Consider the following 21,659-nt stretch of genomic DNA (forward strand, 5'->3'; position numbering starts at 1 on the left):
AGGGCAGAGGGACAGAGGGAGGGAGGGAGGGAAGGAAAGAGGGAGGGAGGGAGGGAGGGAGGGAGGGAAGGAAAGAGGGAGGGAGGGAGGGAGGGAGGGAGGGAGGGAAGGGCAGAGGGACAGAGGGAGGGAGGGAAGGAAGGAAAGAGGGAGGGAGGGAGGGAGGGAGGGAGGGAGGGAAGGGCAGAGGGACAGAGGGAGGGAGGGAGGGAAGGAAAGAGGGAGGGAGGGAGGGAGGGAGGGAAGGGCAGAGGGACAGAGGGAGGGAGGGAGGGAAGGAAAGAGGGAGGGAGGGAGGGAGGGAGGGAGGGAAGGGCAGAGGGACAGAGGGAGGGAGGGAGGGAAGGAAAGAGGGAGGGAGGGAGGGAGGGAAGGGCAGAGGGACAGAGGGAGGGAGGGAGGGAAGGAAAGAGGGAGGGAGGGAGGGAGGGAGGGAAGGGCAGAGGGACAGAGGGAGGGAGGGAGGGAAGGAAAGAGGGAGGGAGGGAGGGAGGGAGGGAAGGGCAGAGGGACAGAGGGAGGGAGGGAGGGAAGGAAAGAGGGAGGGAGGGAGGGAGGGGAGGGAAGGGCAGAGGGACAGAGGGAGGGAGGGAGGGAAGGAAAGAGGGAGGGAGGGAGGGAGGGAGGGAGGGAAGGAAAGAGGGAGGGAGGGAGGGAGGGAGGGAGGGAAGGAAAGAGGGAGGGAGGGGGGAGGGAGGGAGGGAGGGAGGGAAGGGCAGAGGGACAGAGGGAGGGAGGGAGGGAAGGAAAGAGGGAGGGAGGGAGGGAGGGAGGGAGGGCAGAGGGACAGAGGGAGGGAGGGAGGGAAGGAAAGAGGGAGGGAGGGAGGGAGGGAGGGAGGGAAGGAAAGAGGGAGGGAGGGAGGGAGGGAGGGAGGGAAGGAAAGAGGGAGGGAGGGAGGGAGGGAGGGAGGGAAGGAAAGAGGGAGGGAGGGAGGGAGGGAGGGAGGGAGGGAGGGAAGGGCAGAGGGACAGAGGGAGGGAGGGAGGGAAGGAAAGAGGGAGGGAGGGAGGGAGGGAGGGAGGGAAGGAAAGAGGGAGGGAGGGAGGGAGGGAGGGAGGGAAGGAAAGAGGGAGGGAGGGAGGGAGGGAGGGAGGGAGGGAGGGAAGGGCAGAGGGACAGAGGGAGGGAGGGAGGGAAGGAAAGAGGGAGGGAGGGAGGGAGGGAGGGAAGGGCAGAGGGACAGAGGGAGGGAGGGAAGGAAGGAAAGAGGGAGGGAGGGAGGGAGGGAGGGAAGGGCAGAGGGACAGAGGGACGGAGGGAGGGAAGGAAAGAGGGAGGGAGGGAGGGAGGGAGGGAGGGAAGGAAAGAGGGAGGGAGGGAGGGAGGGAGGGAGGGAGGGAGGGAAGGGCAGAGGGACAGAGGGAGGGAGGGAGGGAAGGAAAGAGGGAGGGAGGGAGGGAGGGAGGGAAGGGCAGAGGGACAGAGGGAGGGAGGGAGGGAAGGAAAGAGGGAGGGAGGGAGGGAGGGAGGGAGGGAAGGAAAGAGGGAGGGAGGGAGGGAGGGAGGGAGGGAGGGAGGGAAGGGCAGAGGGACAGAGGGAGGGAGGGAGGGAAGGAAAGAGGGAGGGAGGGAGGGAGGGAGGGAAGGGCAGAGGGACAGAGGGAGGGAGGGAGGGAAAGAAAGAGGGAGGTAGGGAGGGAGGGAGGGAGGGAAGGAAAGAGGGAGGGAGGGAGGGAGGGAGGGAGGGAAGGGCAGAGGGACAGAGGGAGGGAGGGAGGGAAGGAAAGAGGGAGGGAGGGAGGGAGGGAGGGAAGGGCAGAGGGACAGAGGGAGGGAGGGAGGGAAGGAAAGAGGGAGGTAGGGAGGGAGGGAGGGAGGGAAGGAAAGAGGGAGGGAGGGAGGGAGGGAGGGAGGGAAGGGCAGAGGGACAGAGGGAGGGAGGGAGGGAAGGAAAGAGGGAGGGAGGGAGGGAGGGAGGGAGGGAAGGAAAGAGGGAGGGAGGGAGGGAGGGAGGGAGGGAAGGGCAGAGGGACAGAGGGAGGGAGGGAGGGAAGGAAAGAGGGAGGGAGGGAGGGAGGGAGGGAAGGGCAGAGGACAGAGGGAGGGAGGGAGGGAAGGAAAGAGGGAGGGAGGGAGGGAGGGAGGGAAGGGCAGAGGGACAGAGGGAGGGAGGGAGGGAAGGAAAGAGGGAGGGAGGGAGGGAGGGGGAAGGGCAGAGGGACAGAGGGAGGGAGGGAGGGAAGGAAAGAGGGAGGTGGGAGGGAGGGAGGGAGGGAAGGAAAGAGGGAGGGAGGGAGGGAGGGAGGGAGGGAAGGAAAGAGGGAGGGAGGGAGGGAGGGAGGGAGGGAAGGGCAGAGGGACAGAGAGAGGGAGGGAAGGAAGGAAAGAGGGAGGGAGGGAGGGAGGGAGGGAAGGGCAGAGGGACAGAGGGAGGGAGGGAGGGAAGGAAGAGGGAGGGAGGGAGGGAGGGAGGGAGGGAAGGAAAGAGGGAGGGAGGGAGGGAGGGAGGGGGGAAGGGCAGAGGGACAGAGGGAGGGAGGGAGGGAAGGAAAGAGGGAGGGAGGGAGGGAGGGAGGGAAGGGCAGAGGGACAGAGGGAGGGAGGGAGGGAAGGAAAGAGGGAGGGAGGGAGGGAGGGAGGGAAGGAAAGAGGGAGGGAGGGAGGGAGGGAGGGAAGGGCAGAGGGACAGAGGGAGGGAGGGAGGGAAGGAAAGAGGGAGGGAGGGAGGGAGGGAGGGAGGGAAGGAAAGAGGGAGGGAGGGAGGGAGGGAGGGAAGGGCAGAGGGACAGAGGGAGGGAGGGAGGGAAGGAAAGAGGGAGGGAGGGAGGGAGGGAGGGAAGGGCAGAGGGACAGAGGGAGGGAGGGAGGGAAGGAAAGAGGGAGGGAGGGAGGGAGGGAGGGAAGGGCAGAGGGACAGAGGGAGGGAGGGAGGGAAGGAAAGAGGGAGGGAGGGAGGGAGGGAGGGAAGGGCAGAGGGACAGAGGGAGGGAGGGAGGGAAGGAAAGAGGGAGGGAGGGAGGGAGGGAGGGAAGGGCAGAGGGACAGAGGGAGGGAGGGAGGGAAGGAAAGAGGGAGGGAGGGAGGGAGGGAGGGAGGGAAGGGCAGAGGGACAGAGGGAGGGAGGGAGGGAAGGAAAGAGGGAGGTAGGGGAGGGAGGGAGGGAAGGAAGAGGGAGGGAGGGAGGGAGGGAGGGAGGGAGGGAGGGAAGGGCAGAGGGACAGGAGGGAGGGAGGGAAGGAAAGAGGGAGGGAGGGAGGGAGGGAGGGAAGGGCAGAGGGACAGAGGGAGGGAGGGAGGGAAGGAAAGAGGGAGGGAGGGAGGGAGGGAGGGAAGGGCAGAGGGACAGAGGGAGGGAGGGAGGGAAGGAAAGAGGGAGGGAGGGAGGGAGGGAGGGAAGGGCAGAGGGACAGAGGGAGGGAGGGAGGGAAGGAAAGAGGGAGGGAGGGAGGGAGGGAGGGAAGGGCAGAGGGACAGAGGGAGGGAGGGAGGGAAGGAAAGAGGGAGGGAGGGAGGGAGGGAGGGAAGGGCAGAGGGACAGAGGGAGGGAGGGAGGGAAGGAAAGAGGGAGGTAGGGAGGGAGGGAGGGAGGGAAGGAAAGAGGGAGGGAGGGAGGGGAGGGAGGGAGGGAGGGAGGGAAGGGCAGAGGGACAGAGGGAGGGAGGGAGGGAAGGAAAGAGGGAGGGAGGGAGGGAGGGAGGGAAGGGCAGAGGGACAGAGGGAGGGAGGGAGGGAAGGAAAGAGGGAGGGAGGGAGGGAGGGAGGGAAGGGCAGAGGGACAGAGGGAGGGAGGGAGGGAAGGAAAGAGGGAGGGAGGGAGGGAGGGAGGGAAGGGCAGAGGGACAGAGGGAGGGAGGGAGGGAAGGAAAGAGGGAGGGAGGGAGGGAGGGAGGGAAGGGCAGAGGGACAGAGGGAGGGAGGGAAGGAAAGAGGGAGGGAGGGAGGGAGGGAGGGAAGGGCAGAGGGACAGAGGGAGGGAGGGAGGGAAGGAAAGAGGGAGGGAGGGAGGGAGGGAGGGAAGGGCAGAGGGACAGAGGGAGGGAGGGAGGGAAGGAAAGAGGGAGGGAGGGAGGGAGGGAGGGAAGGGCAGAGGGACAGAGGGAGGGAGGGAGGGAAGGAAAGAGGGAGGGAGAAAGGGAAGGGCAGAGGGACAGAGGGAGGGAGGGAGGGAAGGGCAGAGGGACGGAGGGAGGGAGGGAGGGAAGGAAAGAGGGAGGGAGGGAGGGAGGGAGGGAGGGAAGGGCAGAGGGACAGAGGGAGGGAGGGAGGGAGGGAAGGAAAGAGGGAGGGAGGGAGGGAGGGAAGGAAAGAGGGAGGGAGAAAGGGAAGGGCAGAGGGACAGAGGAAGGGAGGGAGGGAGGGAGGGAAGGGCAGAGGAATGGGGGGGAGGGAGGGAGGGAGGGAGGGAGGGAGAGAGAGACCTGCCCTTGGGTCCTTGAACCTCCCGGAGAGGAGGAGCCCTGGCCGGGAGGTGTCCACCCCCAGATGGAAATCAAGGCTGGAGGGGGAAGGGAGCGAGGGCCAGGAGGCGAGGCTGAGACTGGAGAGGAGGGGGGTGGAGGGCAAGCCGCGGCAGGGCCAGGGCAGGGCTGCGGGTGGGCAGCCCAGCTCAGCCAGGTACCTGGCCACTGCCCGCCTCCCAAGGATGCCCCCGGCTTGGCCCTATTAACCACCATAGTACTGCTATTTGCAGTGGAGGGGGACTCATTAGCCAGTTAGCACCTCCGTCATTGCCATGGCAACAGCAGAGGTGCCAAGCAACCGCTGCTCCTGAGGCAGCAGCAGCGGCAGAACAGGCTGGCTCTGCAGAACTGAAGGTCCCCCTCCTCACTTGTTCCCACCCCTTCGCCACCCCTGCAGGTGCCCAGTAGTGGGGCCTGGAGCACCCCCAGCCAGGCCCTGTGAGGCCCAAAGCCTGGCGGGGTTGGGTGGATGGGCTCCTCCAGGCCCCTCTTCTCTGCTCGCTGGTCCTAACCCTCCTCACCACCAGCACCACCTGCACGGGTTCCCACACTTTGGAGGCCTTCTCTGAATGGCCGCGGCCTGGCCGGAGCCCCTCCTGTGGGAGACCTCTTGCCCTGAGCTGGCCTTCTGAGAGTGCACCCCACTCACAGGGCCTCTTTGGACCCGAAGCTCCTGGGGGGCAGACCCCTGACCTCTCCCCTTCCCCAAAATGCTACGGACCAGGACCCAGAGCTGGGCAGAGCTGGGGGGCGGGGTGGAGAAGCTAAGGACAGCCTTGAGCAGATCAGTGGGGCTAGAACAGGCCAGGTGGGCACAGTGGAAATAGATACTGGAGGGTCTTGGCACTCCCCACTTTCATGGACTCAGCCCAGACACCATTCCTGGGAACTGATGGGCAGAGCACCTATCACCTCCTATTCCAGAGCCTGGGTGCAGGTGGCTGGGTGCTGCTCTGGGAGACCAGGTATGTTGCACGCCCAGTCCACAGGCAGGACCCCTGCCCACCCTGCTCCTGTGCTGTATGCCTGCTGTGGCTGCTGGGACATCCCGCGTTGCACACCCACCACCCACGGACCTGTGCTCACCCCTCTCTCACAATCCACTTCATCCCCCCCACTGCTGTATGCAGTTACATGCAAATGTGCATTCACATACATGTAGTCATTGGACTCATGCGTCCTTACCCTCTGCACGCCGAATCCCCCGAATCCCAGGTGCCACCTGCACAATCTCACACCATCAGCTCCCAGGGCCTCCACGAGGTACATTCATGTTCCTGCACTCGCATGACCAGGGAACTCACAGCTGAGCACCCTCACCAAGTACGTTCTGCTTGGCACCTAGTGACGGGGAACTCACTACCTCCAGAGGTGGCTGTCAGGACTGTCAGCTGTACACGGGAGGACAGGGGCTGTGGCCCTTACTCGGAGGACTGGTGCCTGGCACACACAGGCAGACTCTGGGAACAGCTGGCAGTCAAGGGACCTGAGATGCTGAGATGGCCAGACCATCGTGACCCAAGGGCGCCTCTGGAGGCAGAAACTGCCACATGAAGAGACCCGGACAGACTGCTAGGGGTAGGTAGGTAGCATGTTCCACCAGGTCAGCTCGCTTACTCTCCTTATCCATCCGCAGCAGGGACCACCGATTGCTCGTACCCTTGTTCCCCCTCTCGGCGACCTGGGGTGAGGGGGACAGGACCGAAGCTGGCCTCCATTCCCCCGGCGGGGTCCATGGTAAGTCCAAACAGAGGCTATGGACTTGGACGATGATGGGGTGGAGTGGTCCTGCCCCCTTGGTTCCCAGGGGTCTGAGCTGAGCCTGGGGGGGAGGGCTTGGCATGTGGGCCCTTGAAAGGGCATGCTCAGGACGCTATAATATGTGGGTCTCCTAGTCTCCCTCATCTGCAGGGCTTGGCCCCATGCTACACATCCAGGCCAGCCCAGCCCAGCCCTCTGCTGGTCACTGTCCACCACATCACACCTTGGGCCAGCCGAAGGCATCTGCTGGTCGCTGCCCAGAGCTGTCCAGGCAGAAGCGGCCTCAACCCATGCAGGCCCGGTCAGAGTCTGATCCGCATGTGTCTTGCTGTGGGTTTGGCCCCCTCCTTTCCTTTCCTTGTGAGCTGCACATCTCGGAGATGTAACCAGGACACTCTCTGGCTCCCTCAACCCCCACTACAGCCCATGGCCCCTGGAGCCCTCTGTCTGGTTGAAACTTCTGGCCCTGAGGTCAGCCTCAGCCTGAGAGGAGAGGTGACGCTGGGAGGGTGGCTTCGAGCGTCTTGTCTTTCTGCATCTCTGATCATGGGGCTCACTGTTCCGGGAGGCAGCCTTGGGCCCGGGAGTCTTCCTAAGGGCTGAGGCAGCAAGAGATATTCCAGCCAGACTTCAGGGTGAACTGCCATCCTTGTCTGGGGCTCATTAACCATCTGAGGACTGAATGCATAGGACACCTGTCCTCCCCAGCAGGGCAGAGGCGCTGGATGCTGCATGCATTCCTGGGAGACCGCGGGGAGCGGGGAGCGGGGATCCTCAGGCTTCCACTCAGGGAGGGGGAAAGGAGGTGCGGGGGGAGGGAGGGCAGGGACCTAGAGCAGGAAGAACACCGCTCCCCTGGGCCCGCAGCACCCCACCCCAAGCGGCACAACAAGAACGTTGCAGATCCTGCCATCTCATCATCTATCTAACCCCCAGCCCCTCAAGTACCCCATTACTGCAGCTCCCAGGCCCCCAACTCCCCCCAGCAGAAGCCAGCGGCAAATTCTCCCGGAAGGGATGAGCTAGCAGCGTCTCGGCCCGTTGGTGCCCCTTCCCCTCCCGGCTAGACTATTAGGTACCCCCTCTCAGGTGGGTGGATAGGCCGAGGGAGACTGGCTGCACTCAGACTGGCAGTGCCAGCCCCTCCCCCAGCGCTCCGCTGCCTCTGCAGCGGGCTGGCGACGGTCTTTATTCCGCAGAGGCCAGCTGAGCACCCCGAGGTGGGGGTGCCCGTGGAGGCCCGGGCAGACAGGGGAGATGGAGCTGCAGCCCCTCCCCACCGAACACCGAGCGGGCCCTTCCCAGATGCTCCCACAGGCCAAAGGCCCTCCACGCCGATGGCGAGGCCTCGCATCTCCGACCCGCCCGCGGCAGGGACGACCTTCTCCAATTCTGGGCCCCAGCGGGGGGCTGTCCGGTGTGGGGGGAGTCTCCCGCTCCGGCAGAGGCCCGGCCAGATGGATCTCAAACGGCCCTCCCGCGGCCTGACTTCGCGCCCCTCCCCCCACCGAGGTAAGAAGCGCTCGCCAGGAGAAAGGCGGCGCGGCGGCGGGGTGCCGGCCGGGCTGGGGTCCGCGGGGCGCTGCGGAAGGCTGGGGAAGGGCTTCCCGGTCCGGTCCGCGGCGTCCCTGCGAGCCCGGGCCGCTCACCTCCAGGCCCCCCCCTCCTGGGCGCCCGCGGGCGCAGCCCCTCCCCGCCGGCGGTCCCGCTCACCTCGCACACTCTCGCCTCCGGGGCGCACCAGGGACCCGCACCGGGGACCGCGCCGCGCTCAGCGCGCCCGCTCGGCTGCGTCGCCCATGGGCCCCGCGGGGGCCCGCGCAGCCGGGGCAGAGGACGGGGGAGCGTGCGGGCCGCGTCGCCGTCGCCGCCGTCGCCGCCGCGGCCGCCGCGGGGAGCGCTCGCTCGGGCCGGGGCGCGCGCACTGCGGGCGGGCACGCGCACTCGCCGCGCGCATCCCACCCCGCGGCTCGGCGGGCGCGGCCGGTGCGGCTCCGGCTGGGGCTGGGCTTGGGCTCCGGCGTCCGGGCGGGGGGCGCGGAGCCGGCTCCGCCGCGGCGCTCCGCCGCGAGTGACAGGCCCCGGGCGGAGGGCGGGGCCGCCGGCGGGGATGAGGTCATGCCCAGAGAAAAAAGCCCCTGACGTCACCTGCAGCCAATCAGCGCGCGCGGCTCGGGGGCAGGTGACGTCAACCGGAGCTCAGCTTTGGGTGCAGATGAGAGGCGGCGGCCGCGGGGGGCGGGGGGCCGGGCTCGTCGCCGCCGCCCTCCGCCCTCTGCCCTCACCCCGCACCCCGGCACCGGCTCTTAAAGGGGCCGCGCGGTGCCTGCAACCCCACCTCCAGGAAGCCTTCCCAGCCCCAGCGCTCTGCCTGGTTTGGGGATCCCCAGCCTTACCGCACACAGACTCGCGGCGGGTCCGGCTGACCCGGTCCCACGCGAGGGTCCTCTCCCCGCCGGCCGAGCCAGAGCTGGCGCCGCCCCTCCGCCGCTTCCCCCGCAGCCTTTGTTCGTGCGGGGCCTGCAGCCCCGAGAGCCTTCGCTAGCCCGGGGCCTGGCCGCGAGCCCTGCGGAGCGCCCTCCTGCCTCTGCGCTCACCCTCTCCACGACTCCCGGAGGTGGGCACTTGGGTCTCCACTTCATTTGGGAGGAATTGGAAGCTCAGAGGCTCAGTCACACATCTCATGAACTCTGGTCGGGGGAGGGGAGGGCAGTGCGGTGCTGTCACCCCCAGCCTCACCGATGACCTCCAGAACTTGACGTTTCCAGTGAAAAGCCACTGCTAAACAGCGCGCCCCTAAACAGCCCTCCCCGGGGCCCACCCCGACCGTGTGTGCTTCCCCCACCCCAATAAAGACTGTTGAGGGTCCGCCCCCAGCCGTCCCTGTGGGAACACAATCAGCCCTCCGCGTGGACGCAGGGAGCTCAGAGCCGGAACTAACATAGGTAATTACACCTTGGGCAAGTGTTGGGCCGGAAACAAACAGGGGCCAGCGACACTGGAGTGGGTGGGCGTCTGGGAGGCCACCTTAGAAGGTGACATGCAAGCAGTGACTGGATGCTGATGAGGACGGTGGTCCTAGGCAGGAGAGGACCTTGTCCCTGCACCAGGAGGAGGCCAGGGTGCCGGAGCTAGCCAGGTGGAGAGGACATGCAGCCACCCATCTATTGATTTGTCAAATATTTACTGAGCCCTTCTCTGGGCCAGGCTGTGTGCCACGCACTGGGACTTAACTCTGAGAAAGGCGACAAAGACCCCTCCCCAGGGAGTTGACAAGCTCACGGAGACTTTGAAGGTAATACTTTTGGGGGGGGTTTGACTTGAGAGCTCCGACATTTCTAAACCCCTCCCCAGGGCTTCCTCTAGCCTAGAAGCTCAGCCAGCACAGGTCTGACAGGGGCTTTGTTCCCGGGAAGTGCAGCCCCCTTCCCATGCGGGGAAGCCACTCAGACCCCAGCTTTCTGAGTGGAAATGGGGGAGGGCAGCAGGTGAGTGCTGGCCAGGGCTCTGGAGGGGCTGGGCCCTGTCCCACACTCAGTTCTCCCACCAGACTGTCGGTTTCAGCCTCAGGGCTCTGCACACAGTAGGTGTTGACTAAGTATGTGGGTCTGCCTCACCAGCTGGCCCGAGCAGCATCAGGTTGTTGTGTGATATGGGGTGTGTGTGTGTGTGTGTCTCTGGCTCAGAGACTGTACTTATGGTATACAAACATCTTGGGGTGGGGTGGGCGCTGTCCCAGAGGAAGCCCTGGGAAGGGGAGCTATCTGGGGCTGGGGCTGTGTTCAGGGCTTTTCCTCCTTCCTGGCCGCAGGATGGGCCCCAAGGAAGAAGGGCCTGCTGAGAAGAGAGGTGGTGGCTGAGAAGGACCCTGAGCTCCGTGATGCCTAGCGAGGATGCTGGCCAGGTCCTCAGTGGTGGGGTGTGGTGGGGTCTTACTGCATTGGCTCACTCCATGTCTGCAAGTGGGGGGGGCTGGGCCCTGGGAGCAGGCAGGAGGCATTCAGGCTGAGCCCTGGAGGGAGCTGGTGAGGACCAACTCAGAGCAGCGAGGTTCCCCATCATGGTTAGCTAGAAGAGCTGTCACCTTGAGGGGGGGATGTCCAACCCAGCTTGCTCCCCTTGCCAGGCCCAGGATGAGCCCATTTGGGAGAGCAAGGCTGGGGTGTGCAACTGGGCTCCTGCAGAAGGGGCGCCTCTAGCTCTTTTTCTGCCCAGCCCAGATGCGGTCAGCGCTTGCATGTGGCCTGGGGGTGCCCTTGGCCCCTAAGAACGGCAGCTGTGCCCCGGGCAGCTCCCAGATAGGCCTGGGCAGGCAGCAATAAAGGAGCGCTGGCGGTGGTGTCCAGGTGCCCCCTTCCGGAAGCTGTGGGGGTGTGCGTGTGGCCTGCAGTTTCCCAGGTGTGCCTGGCCAGGGGACTATGTTTAGGCCATGAGTATTTCATGACTCTAATGGTCATTTCACCTGCACTCGAGCCCTTAAAACCGGTGGTTCTGCAACAGTGGGGCAGTGGGGTAGGGAGGCACGCCCTCTGGAGAGGACACCAGCTCTGGCCCTCAGTCCTTTCCAGTTTGTCCTTCAGTTCCCCTCCTGGCTTCAGGCCGCTCCCCGGCCCCCAGCAGAGCTCGGCCGCCTGGCTTCCTGGTCTGCTCGGGTGGGCCCCGAGCTTCACGCCCCAAGACCGGGTCAGCTCTGCGGGAGGACCGGCATCTCTTCTCGGCACACGCGTGGAGCGGCAGGGCCGGCCTGGGAAGTGGGCTGCGGTAGTCCGAGCGGTGGGCCGCGCGAGGAAGGAACACCTCGCGGGGGTTACGGTGCCCCAGCGGGGCCTGGCCTTCCGCAGGGGCCGCCGTGCCAGGCGGGGCAAGGCCCAAGCCCAGCTGTCCTCGCGCCCTGGTTTCCTGAAGGAGGTCGTGCCATGCGGGGTCCTCCGGGGGAGCGGGAGCCCGCGCGGGTCGGGGGGCGCGGAGGCCGCGGCCGGGGTCGGGGCCCGCGCAGCCGGATCTCCCCGCTCGCGGGGCCGGCAGCCCTGTCGGGCCGTGTGGCTGGTCGCAGCCCGGAGGTCCCGGCGGTGGCGGTCCGTGTGCGCCCTCTGCCGCCCGCCCGCCCGCCCGCAACCGCGGGGAGGACGCCCAGGGCGGGCGTTTTTTAGAGCATCCTTGCCATGGAAAAGAAGAGCGGGTTGGCTTTTTCTCGTTGCTTTGCAATTTTGTTTCCACCAGTGACAGATAGTTAACATTTATCCATGGTATTCCATGTCCCACTGCGTGACTTTAAAAAAAAATCAAGCCATAGTTAATACAAAAAGCATATCCCAGGGGAACGAATAGATGGTTCCGACAAGTGTCCATGCCATCCATGCCATCACCACCTTTGAAGAGGACTTAGCGCATTTCTGTCACCCCAGAGAGTTCCCTCGGGAGCCTTTCCAGCCAACTGTCCCCTCACTTTCTGACCTATCACCATCAGTTAACGTTGCCTGTTCTTGAACTTCATAGAAATCGGAACATGCAGTGTGCATTCTTTTGTGTCTGACTTTTTTCTCTCTCAAGGAAATGCTTTTGCGATTCCCACCGCTCGATGATAAATGTCTGTATTTTATGGATGCGTGGTGGTATTTGAACCAACGCTCTATTATATGTTAGATTATTCCCATATTCCGGCTATTAAGAACAGTACCATGAGCTGCATGCTTCAATATGCTTTTCATAACACATTGCAGATGATTTGTTCCTGGTTTATTACAATATTTAAAAACTTACAAATAAACACAGGGCACAACCTAACAAATGCGCTCCCAGACCTCACAATGTCAGCATGGTTTCTGTTTTTGCTTCCAATTAGGAAGACAGCAGCTGGAATCCAGGCGCGTTCCCCACCCTCGCCCCACTGTCCAGAGGCATCACGGCCAGCATCTTCCTGGTTCTGTCTTTCTCGATTTACCGCATGTCTGGGTCCCACGTACAACAGAGACTATTCCCTTGGGTGCTTTTAACTAGTGCCACGTAAGTATTGCAGTGCAACCATTCTCCCTCCCATTGCTTTTTGTCACTTTCCAGTCTGTTTATGTGAGGGCACGTGAGCCTGGTTCCCTCATTTCAGCTGCTCTGTAGGTTTCCATTGTATGAACAGACCATGGACCATTCCTCTAGCCAGGGACATCCAGCTTGTTTGCAACTTGTTTTCCACACAGCAGTGCTGCGAGAAATGCCCTAGCCGATTTCTCCAGCGCCATGAATCTCAGCCACTCCCTGAGCTGCTGAGCCAGACGGTGTTCTAACAAGTCCAGGAGGGGTGCGAGGACACATTCAAGTTTTTCTTTTCCATTTTCTGCATCACTGTAAGTTTTACAATTATTATATAGTAAAATTGACTTTTTTGGTGACGTTGTTATTCTGGTAAGATATGCATAACATAAAAGTTATAATTTGCACCATTTTAAGCGCAACGTCCAGTGGCATTTGGCACATTCCCACTGCTGTGTGGCTGTCACCACCCTCATCTTCAGAACTCTTTCCATCACCCAAACTGACACTCTGTTCCCATCCCCTCTTCCATCCCAGGCATGACCGTCCGCTGGCTGTCTCTGTGAATTTGATTATTCTAGGGACCTCATAGAAGTGGAATCACACAGGGTCTGTCCCGTTGGGACAGGCTCATTTCCCTGAGCATGGTGTCCTCCAGGTCCATCCATGTCACTGTTTTTAAATGACTGAATAATGTTCCATTGTACGGAGACCACATTTGTGTACCCATTCTAATGGGGACTAACGGACGCTGGGGCTGCCTTCACCTCTTGGCTGCCGTTAGTAACGTTGCTATGAATATTGGTGTACGAGTTTCGTTTTGAGACCCTGTTTTCACTTCTTTTCAGCATGGACCCAGAAGTGGGACTGCTGGGTCATGTGAAAATTTTGCTTAACTTCTGGGGACCCACCGATCTTTTTCACAGTGGCGGCACCATTTTACATTCCCACCCGATTTCTAGACATCCCTGGCACATCGACCCTTTTGAATTGTAACACGGGTAGTTCTGCGAATTTTCACACATGTAGCTTCATGCACAAGCACTGCAATCGGGCCTCACCAGCTATGTCACCCCAGGAATCTCCCCATGCCCTCCTCCCGCCGCCCCTTGGTAACCACTGCCCATCACCACGGGTTTTCCTCACAGGACATCGCAGGGCTAAGTTGGAGGCTCCGATCGCCTTTGAGGCTCATCCAAGGCTGCTGCCCGTATTCACAGTTCACTCCTTTCCCTGCTGAGAAGCAGCCGATGTTTAAACTACGTTTAAACCAGTTTACCCAGTCACTGGCTGGAGGGTATTTGGGATGTTTTCAGTGTTTGGAGACTGAATGAAACCACTATAAACAATCCCATGCACGTTTCTGTATGCACGCAAGTTTTCAATTCTCTAGGTTCCTGTGATAGATTAAGTTTAACTTTACAAGAATCTGTTGGATTGTGCTGAGGTTTTTTGTTTTCTTTTTAATCATGGATGTGGGTTGAATTTTATGAGAGGCTTGTTCTCCATCTAACGAGGTGATCATACGATTTTCCTCCTTCATTCTGTAAGCTGATCAATTACATTGCTTAAATTTTGAATGTCGAGGTGATCTTTCATTCTTGGTCATGATATATATTCCTTTCATACAAGTATGTTTTGTTTACTGATACATTGTTAGGTTTTTACATATGTTCATAAGATAGTCTGGCATGTAATTTTTCTTTCTTGTTATGTCTTTATCTAGATTTCGTACTAGTGTATGCTAACCTCATGAAATAGATTGGGAAGCTTTACCTCTTTTCTATTCTTGGAAAGAGTGTGTGGAAGATTTGTGTGTTCATTTCCTGTTGGTGCTGTAAGAGGTTGCCACACATTTAGTGGATTAAAACAACAGAAATTCAGTGCCTTAAAGTTCTGAAGGTCAAAGTGCAAAATTTGTGTCACAGGCTAAACTCAAGTTGTCAGCAGAGGTGTGTTCCTTCTGGAAGGTGTTCTTGCCTCGGCAGCTGCTAGAGGCTGGCTGCATTTCTTGGCTCCTGGCCCCTTCCTCCACCTTCAAAGTGCCCCACTCACTCTGTGCTTCTGTCATCACAGCTCCATCTCGTCTCCTCTTATAAGGACCCTTGTGATTACAATGGGCCCACCTGGATAACCTGGACAATCCAGGGCCATGTCCCCATTTCAAGGTCCTTAACTAAAATCACACCTGCAAATTCTCTTTTCCTATGTAAGGCGATCTGTTGGCTTTGTAACCAAAGATTAGGATGTGGACGTCTCTGGAAATCTCTGGGTGTCCATATTCTGCCCACCACAGTTGGCATGATATGTCTGAAAGGATTAACTTTTTTTTTTTTTTTTTTTTTTTTTTTACTGGGGAAGGGGAACAGGACTTTATTGGGGAACAGTGTGTACTTCCAGGACTTTTTTTCCCCAAGTCAAGTTGTTGTCCTTTCAGTCTTAGTTGTGGAGGGCGCAGCTCAGCTCCAGGTCCAGTTGCCGTTTTTCTAGTTGCAGGGAGCGCAGCTCACCATCCCTTGCGGGACTCGAGGTATCGAACTGGCAACTTTGTGGTTGAGAGCCCACTGGCCTATGTGGGAATCGAACCGGCAGCCTTCGGAGTTAGGAGCATGCAGCTCTAACTGCCTGAGCCACCAGGCTGGTCCAAGGATAAACCCTTTTAAAAAAAAAAAAATTTATTGGGGAATATTGAGGAACAGTGTGTTTCTCCAGGGCCCATCAGCCCCAAGTCGTTGGACTAGTTGTGGAGGGCACAGCTCAGCTCCAAGTCCAGTCACCGTTTTCAACTCTTTAGTTGCAGGGGGTGCAGCCCACACTCCCATGCGGGAATTGAACTGGCAACAAGTTATTGCTGAGAGCTCTCGCTCTAACCAGCTGAGCCATCCGGCTGCCCATAGAAGGATTCCCTCTTGAAAACATTGCCTTCTGCTTCTTTTGTGGGAAGGTTTTCAATTACAGCTCAATTTCCTTCATGGATATAGGGCTATTCACACCGTCTATTTCTTCTCGTGCCAGCTCTGGTACAGTTGTGTTTTTCAAGAAATTTATTTCATCTAAATTTTCAAATTATTTATGGAAACTTGTTCTCATACCTAGTGATTATGTTTTTATTTCACGTAGGATATGTAGTGATGTGCCCTGTCATTGTTATTATTCACAATTTATCTTTTTCCTTTTTTACACCAGTATTGCTAGTGGCTTGTAAATTTTATTAATCTTCACAAAGAACAAACACTTGACTTTGTTCATTTTCTCTATTTTACATCTGATTTCAATTTCAGTGATTTATGCTCCTTCTTTGTTATTTCCTTTCTTCTGCTTTATTCAGATTTAATTTGTTTTTCTTTTTCCAGATCTGGAGATAGAAGTATAGGTAGTTGATTTTCACCTGTTCTCCTTTTCTAATATGTGTATTTGGAGCTATAGATTTTTCTCTAAGCTCTGCTTTAGTGGTATCCATTGGGTTTTAAGGCCACATTTACATTATAAGGCAGACTGAAATATCTTCTCATTTCCACAGTGATGTCTTAGACTCATGGATGATTTTGAAATCCATGACTTTGTTTGCAAACCACTTGGGAATTAAAGACAAGAAAACTTTCTCTTGTGGAATGCTAGTTTGACTCCTGTCTGTCAGAGGGTATACGCCATAAGATTTCAGTGTACAGTCGTTAAGGAGGCCAGGCTGGTTAATTCTATTGCTCAGAACTTCCATCTCCTTATTGATTTGTTGGATCTCCTGGTTACAGTAGTTAGATGTATTAAAGCAGGAAGATTTATTCAAGTTCCCGATTATATTTGTGGGTTCGTATATTTAATCTTTTAGTTTTGTCAGTGTTTGCTTTATAGATTGTCAAGCTCTGTCGTTGGGCACACAGGAAGTTAGGGTGGGTTTCTCCCTGGTGAATTGGCTCTGGCATCATGAAATACTCTTATCTTCAGCAACAGTTGTGTTCTAAAAATCTACATTGTCTGGTATCGATAAAGCTACACTAGCTTTTTATAAAATTAGTGTTTGCCTGAGATATCTTTTTTTCTTCTTTTTTTTTTAATTGGGGAAGGGGAACAGGACTTTATTGGGGAACAGTGTGCACTTCCAGGCCTTTTTTCCAAGTCAAGTTGTCCTTTCAATCTTAGTTGTGGAGGGTGCCGTTCAGTTGCTGTTGCTAGTTGCAGGGGGCGCAGCCCACCATCCCTTGCAGGAGTTGAACCGGCAACCTTGTAGTTGAGAATCTGTGCTCCAACCAACTGAGTCATCCGGGAGGCAGCTCAGCTCAAGGTGCCATGTTCAATCTTGGTTGCAGGGGGCAGATCCCAACATCCCTTGCGGGACTCGAGGAATCAAACTGGCAACCTTGTGGTTGAGAGCCCACTGGCCCATGTGGGAATCGAACCGGAACAGTGTGTTTCTCCAGGGCCCATCAGCTCCAAGTCGTTGTCCTTCAATGTAGTTGTGGAGGGCGCAGCTCAGCTCCAAGTCCAGTCGCCATTTTCCATCTTAGTTGCAGGGGGCGCAGCCCAGCATCCCACGCGGGAATTGAACTGGCAACCTTGTTATTGTGAGCCGGCGCTCTGACCACCTGAGCCATCCGGCCGCCCCTCCAGAAGCTCATCAGTAGCTCGTTGTCCTCAATTTAGTTCGTCCCCTAGCTTCCGTCATCTCTGTTTAAAAGCCAGCTGTCGATTGAGCTGGTGTCGTGTGAGCTGGTGCATTGTTGTGATGCAAGAGCCATGAACTGTTGGCAAAAAGTTCAGGTCGTCTAACTTTTTCACGCAGCCTTTTCAGCACTTCCAAATAGTAAACTTGGTTAACTGTTTGTCCAGTTGGTACAAATTCATAATAAATAATCCCTCTGATATCAAAAAAGGTTAACAACAGTATTGTAACAGGTTTGCAAGCTTAATTGTCAGACCTTCGTACAGTACACTTTTTATTTAAAAATGTGCTAAAATACGCACAACGTAAAACGAGTGTCTTTCAGCCTATGGCTTTGCAATTAACTTGGCCTTTACTTCTTGCTGCAGGGAGATCCCTGACCTTCTGTACACAGATCCCATCCCCGTCGCAGGCAGGAACGTGGCTCCCTTACTTTTGTCAGGAAGCGTCACCTCAGACCTGCGTGGGTCAGAGCTCAGGAGTGTGGGTGGGTCCTGTCGTGGCTCCAAGGCAGTCAACAGCGGGCGATAGACAAGGCTGATGACATTGCATGGCCCCCAAGAGGGTAGCAGAGGGTTTATTAGTCACATAATGAAGTTCTGGGCTGCAGGGCAGGTGCCCAAACTGGTCTGGAATGGCCGAGTGAAGGGAGGGGACCGCGCTTTGGTTTCATCGTGCTTAGGAATTGGGTCTGGGTCTAGGGTTTCTGCACAGGCTGGAGCTTCATGGTTTCCATTTCCTCTCCAGCGACAATGGGCTTTCTCATTGGCTCAGCCAGTTGTGGGGTCAAAAAAAGGGGTGAATCCTGAGAACTGTCAGTGGTTCGACAGCAAAGCTGCAGCCTGGCTCTCGGTTCCACTTTCCCTCTCATGCTTCATTACATCAGCAATTGGGGCTGCTCTGCTCCTTCACTGAGGTGCCAGGGCCCAGAGGAAGCCCCTGGAGATGATTTCGTCTTGGTCTGGCTGCTCCCAGAAAGACAGTGGAGCCCTGCCTGCCTCAGCTCAGCACGGAGCCAGGAGTGGGTGTCTGCCAGACACATCCGCCGGTCATTATAACAAGCCCCTCTCAGATGGCTGCTTTCCCGCTCACAGAGCATTTCCTACGAGGAAGGCGCTGTCAGCAGCCCACCTTACAAGTGTGGACACCGCGTGATTTGCTCAAGGCTGCTCAGCTCGTCGGCCATACAGAACACGCACAGGGTGTTTGGGACACGAGGAGCCAACCAGTGTGAGCAGGAAGCTCGGGCAGGTGCACTGTTGGCAGGTCCAGGAATTGAGTGTAGTCAAAGTGTTATTCCAACGCCCCTGCCCCTGCCCCTTGGAGGAAAATAAACAGGTAAATACAGCAACACAACGATGGGGTTCTGAGGTGAGCGGCTTTATTAGATGCTTAAGGAACAGAGACGAATGAGGACCGCAGCCCGATCAGCACGTAGGGGAGCCTGTGCCCTGTGGCTCTGATGTCCTCAGTGGGGAAGGTGCCAGGTGGGCAGGGCACTGGGATGGGTGGTGCTGCAGGGGGTGGGGCAGGCCTCCAGCTGCTGGGGCATGGGCCACGGGAGTGGGAGTGGTGCTTGGACACAAATGCCCACCCCTTTCTTGTGGGAGATCAAAGAGAAACGTTCACATTTGGCAAGGGGATGGGAAATAGGGCTAGGGGCTGGGGCGGGGAGAAGGAAAGTCAGGCTCAGGGGCTGCCGGGAAAGGCAGGTGATGGCTGTGTTGGAACCCATGACTCTAGGCCAGATGGCACAGACTTTGGGCAGAGTCCCAGCAAAACCGAAAATTCAGATTTTGCACTGGCAGCAAATGGGGGCACAGCAGCTGGACTGGCAGCCGCCACAGGAGCCACAGGAGCCACAGCCCCCCCTACAGCCCCCACAGGACCCACAGCCCCCTTTGCCACAGCTGGAGCAGGGACAGGCTGGCACACAGCAGCACATGGGCACACAGCAGCTAGAGCCACAGCCCCCCTTGCAGCCCCCACAGGAGCCACAGCCCCCCTTGCAGCCCCCACATGACCCACAGCCCCCTTTGCCACAGCTAGAGCAGGGACAGGTTGGCACACAGCACACGGGCACACGGCAGCTGGAGCCACAACCCCCTTTGCAGCCCCCACAGGACCCACAACCCCCCTTGCAGCCCCCACAGGAGCCACAGCCCCCTTTGGAACAGCTGGAGCAGGGACAGGCTGGCACACAGCACACGGGCACACAGCAGCTGGAGCCACAGCCCCCCTTGCAGCCCCCACAGGACCCACAGCCCCCTTTGGAACAGCTGGAGCAGGGACAGGCTGGCACACAGCACACGGGCACACAGCAGCTGGAGCCACAGCCCCCGGAACAGCCACAGCAGCTCATGGTTCTGGTGGGTGAGGGTGGAGCAGGTCAGAGGAGCAGGTAGAGAGGGAGGAGTTCAGGTGTGGCGGCTCCTGGGCCCGGGGCCTTTATAGCCCTGCCTGGTCAGGTGAGACGCTGGGCACATGGTCACTTCCTGTTTTGGTTCCTGTTTGTGCCGTGTTCAGGACCTCGTTGTCCTTGTTTTTCCAGGGCTTAGGCCCTGGTGTAAGGCCCATGCGCCATTACCTGCTACGGCTGCTCAAGGGGACCCAGCTCCCTTGCTGAACCTGAGCTTAGACTTGAGGGAAATCCCCACCCCGAGGGTTCAGCCCATTCCGATTAACTACGGCGTCTCATCTGATTTAAAAATGGTGTATTTTAGCTATACAGAGGGTATAGATAATAATATAGCAAATGAACGTGTAAAAACACCCAAGTTATGAAAAAGATTGCAAAAATAGACGCAGACCCTTCACACATCTTTCCATGTTGTCCCCCCCACGCTGTAGGTAACTCCTGAGTTTGGAATTTATCACTCCCAGGAGGTGTTTGCAGTCTTAGCAAATACCTGTGTCCCTTAAACAGCATTGTGCATGCTCTAAACTTCATGTAATTGGTCACGCACTGGTATATTTCTCCCGAAAAGTGCTTCTGAAAACAATCGGTGTTGGAGATTTGTCTAGGTGATCCGTAGGGCTCTAGTTTACCGGTTTTCTCTGATGCTAAAGGTATAGACAGTGACGTATCCATCTACCTGCTGGTGGACATTTTGTTTCCTTTTTGTTGCTATTTCAAAGCCCGCGGGAATTTTCTCTGGGAAGGCCCTCCTGCCCAGCGGGGTGGGCAGCTGGCCGTTCCGCCCCTCCCTGGGCCCTGCCCAGTTGTCCCCGGCACTGTAGGAGAGTTCCTGTTTCTTCACCCCACAGCTAGACTCTCTGCTCTTCCTGGGCTTGTATGTCTGTTTTCTTCGCCAGGTTAGGGACGTTTTCTGTCATTATTTCCTCAAATAGGTTCTCAATCCCTTGCTCCCTCTCTTCTCCTTCTGGTGCCCCTATGATGCAAATGCCGTCAGGCGTGGTGTTGTCTCAGAGGTCGCTTAAACTCTCCGCATTTTGGGGGGAATCTTTTTCCTCCTTGCTGTTTCGATCAGGTGTTGTCTGTTACTTGTCTTCCAAATCGCTGATTCGATCCTCTGCTTCATCTAGTCTGCTGGTGGTTCCTTCTAGTGCATTCTTCATTTCTCTTATTGCATTCTTCACGTCCGTCTGGCGCTTTTTTATGGTTACTATGTCTTTTTTATGCTTGCTATGTCTTTGTTGGAGTTCTCACTGAGTTCCTTCAGCATCACTTACAAAATTGGATTATTTTTATTGATTTCTGAAGTTCTTAGAATTTGCAGGATTCTCATCAGTAACATGCAACTATCTTTTTCCAGTCTATGGCTTTTAACATTTTTTGGTACTTTTCGTTTTTTTGCTGGTGGTTTCTGGTGTACCAGGTTTAAAATTTGGGTCTAGGGAAATATATTAATCTTGTTCTTTAGAATTTATTTTTGTTTCTTATTCAGAAAATCCTTCCCTCCCTCAAGTCCTTAGTCATATAGCACGCCCTATATGTTTTTTTAAGTTTGGAAGTTTAGAGTTTAAAAAAAAAATCTACCTGGAATTCAATTGTGTGTATTTTCTGAAGTAGGGATTCCATTTGCTTGTTTTTTCCCAAGTGAATGACTGACTGCCTGGTATCACTGGTCCCCCGCAACCTGCAGTGTCGTCTGTCACAGCGATTTCAGGTCCTACCCAGTTCCCGGTCCCCCACTGTCCATCTCCTCTTCAAATACCCCTGTTTGAACTTCCTGCTACCTGGCCAGCAAAACTGACAGCCCCCGTGTGTGGCCACCCACTGGCCTCTGTTCTTCGGTCTTCACCAGAGACAGCTTTTTCAGGTTCATGCAGTGACCTTGCCAGGTTTTGTTGTACTTGCCCTGAACTCATAGATTAATCTGAGGGACAATTGACGTGTTTAAGACTTCGAATATTCTGATCCATCAATGTCATGTTTCCCAATTTATTTAGAAGGTCTTTAAATATCTTTGAATAGAGTTTCAATGTTTTTCCACCATAAAGATCTCACATTTGTCAGTCATTGTTACCTACCTTTTTTGGGGGGGGAGGGGACAAGAATTGCTCTTGTAAATGGTGTCTTTTAAAGTTACATTTTCTAACTGTTGATTGATTTTGTGTATTGATTCTGTTCTCAGTAACAAGATTCTATTTTGTTAAATTAAAGTTTATTGGGGTGACAACTGTTAGTAGAGTTACATAGATTACAGGTGTACAATTCTGTATTACATCATCTATAAATCCCATTGTGTGTTTACCACCCAGAGTCAGTTCTCCTTCCATCACCATATATTTGATCCCCCTTATCCTCATCTACCACCCCCTTCTCTCCCTTACCCTCTGGTAACCACTAA

General features: G+C 57.2%; 2 protein-coding genes across 3 annotated transcripts in view; both read right to left on the reverse strand.

The window, feature by feature from the left end:
- The window catches only part of DUSP8 (dual specificity phosphatase 8), a 25,817-nt gene extending 17,235 nt beyond the window's left edge, over window positions 1-8,582 (reverse strand). The window contains exon 1 of one of the 2 annotated variants that reach the window (XM_081063010.1): window positions 8,561-8,582. The gene's annotated coding sequence lies outside the window, so the exon portion shown is untranslated. Of the gene's footprint in view, window positions 1-7,877; window positions 8,193-8,560 lie in introns of those variants that run through there. The other variant, XM_081063009.1, reaches the window with a different exon arrangement.
- A 10,052-nt stretch (window positions 8,583-18,634) lies between these two features.
- LOC308504166 (uncharacterized protein) lies at window positions 18,635-19,207 on the reverse strand (the record flags this gene model as incomplete). The annotated part of the gene is made up of 1 exon (XM_081064292.1): window positions 18,635-19,207. One exon carries the CDS (start codon window positions 19,205-19,207, stop codon window positions 18,635-18,637), a length of 573 nt encoding a protein of 190 aa, XP_080920418.1.
- Window positions 19,208-21,659: the final 2,452 nt, after the last annotated feature.

This window comes from Rhinolophus hipposideros (genome assembly GCF_964194185.1).
Source record: "Rhinolophus hipposideros genome assembly, chromosome: 10".
Lineage (NCBI taxonomy): Eukaryota > Metazoa > Chordata > Mammalia > Chiroptera > Rhinolophidae > Rhinolophus > Rhinolophus hipposideros.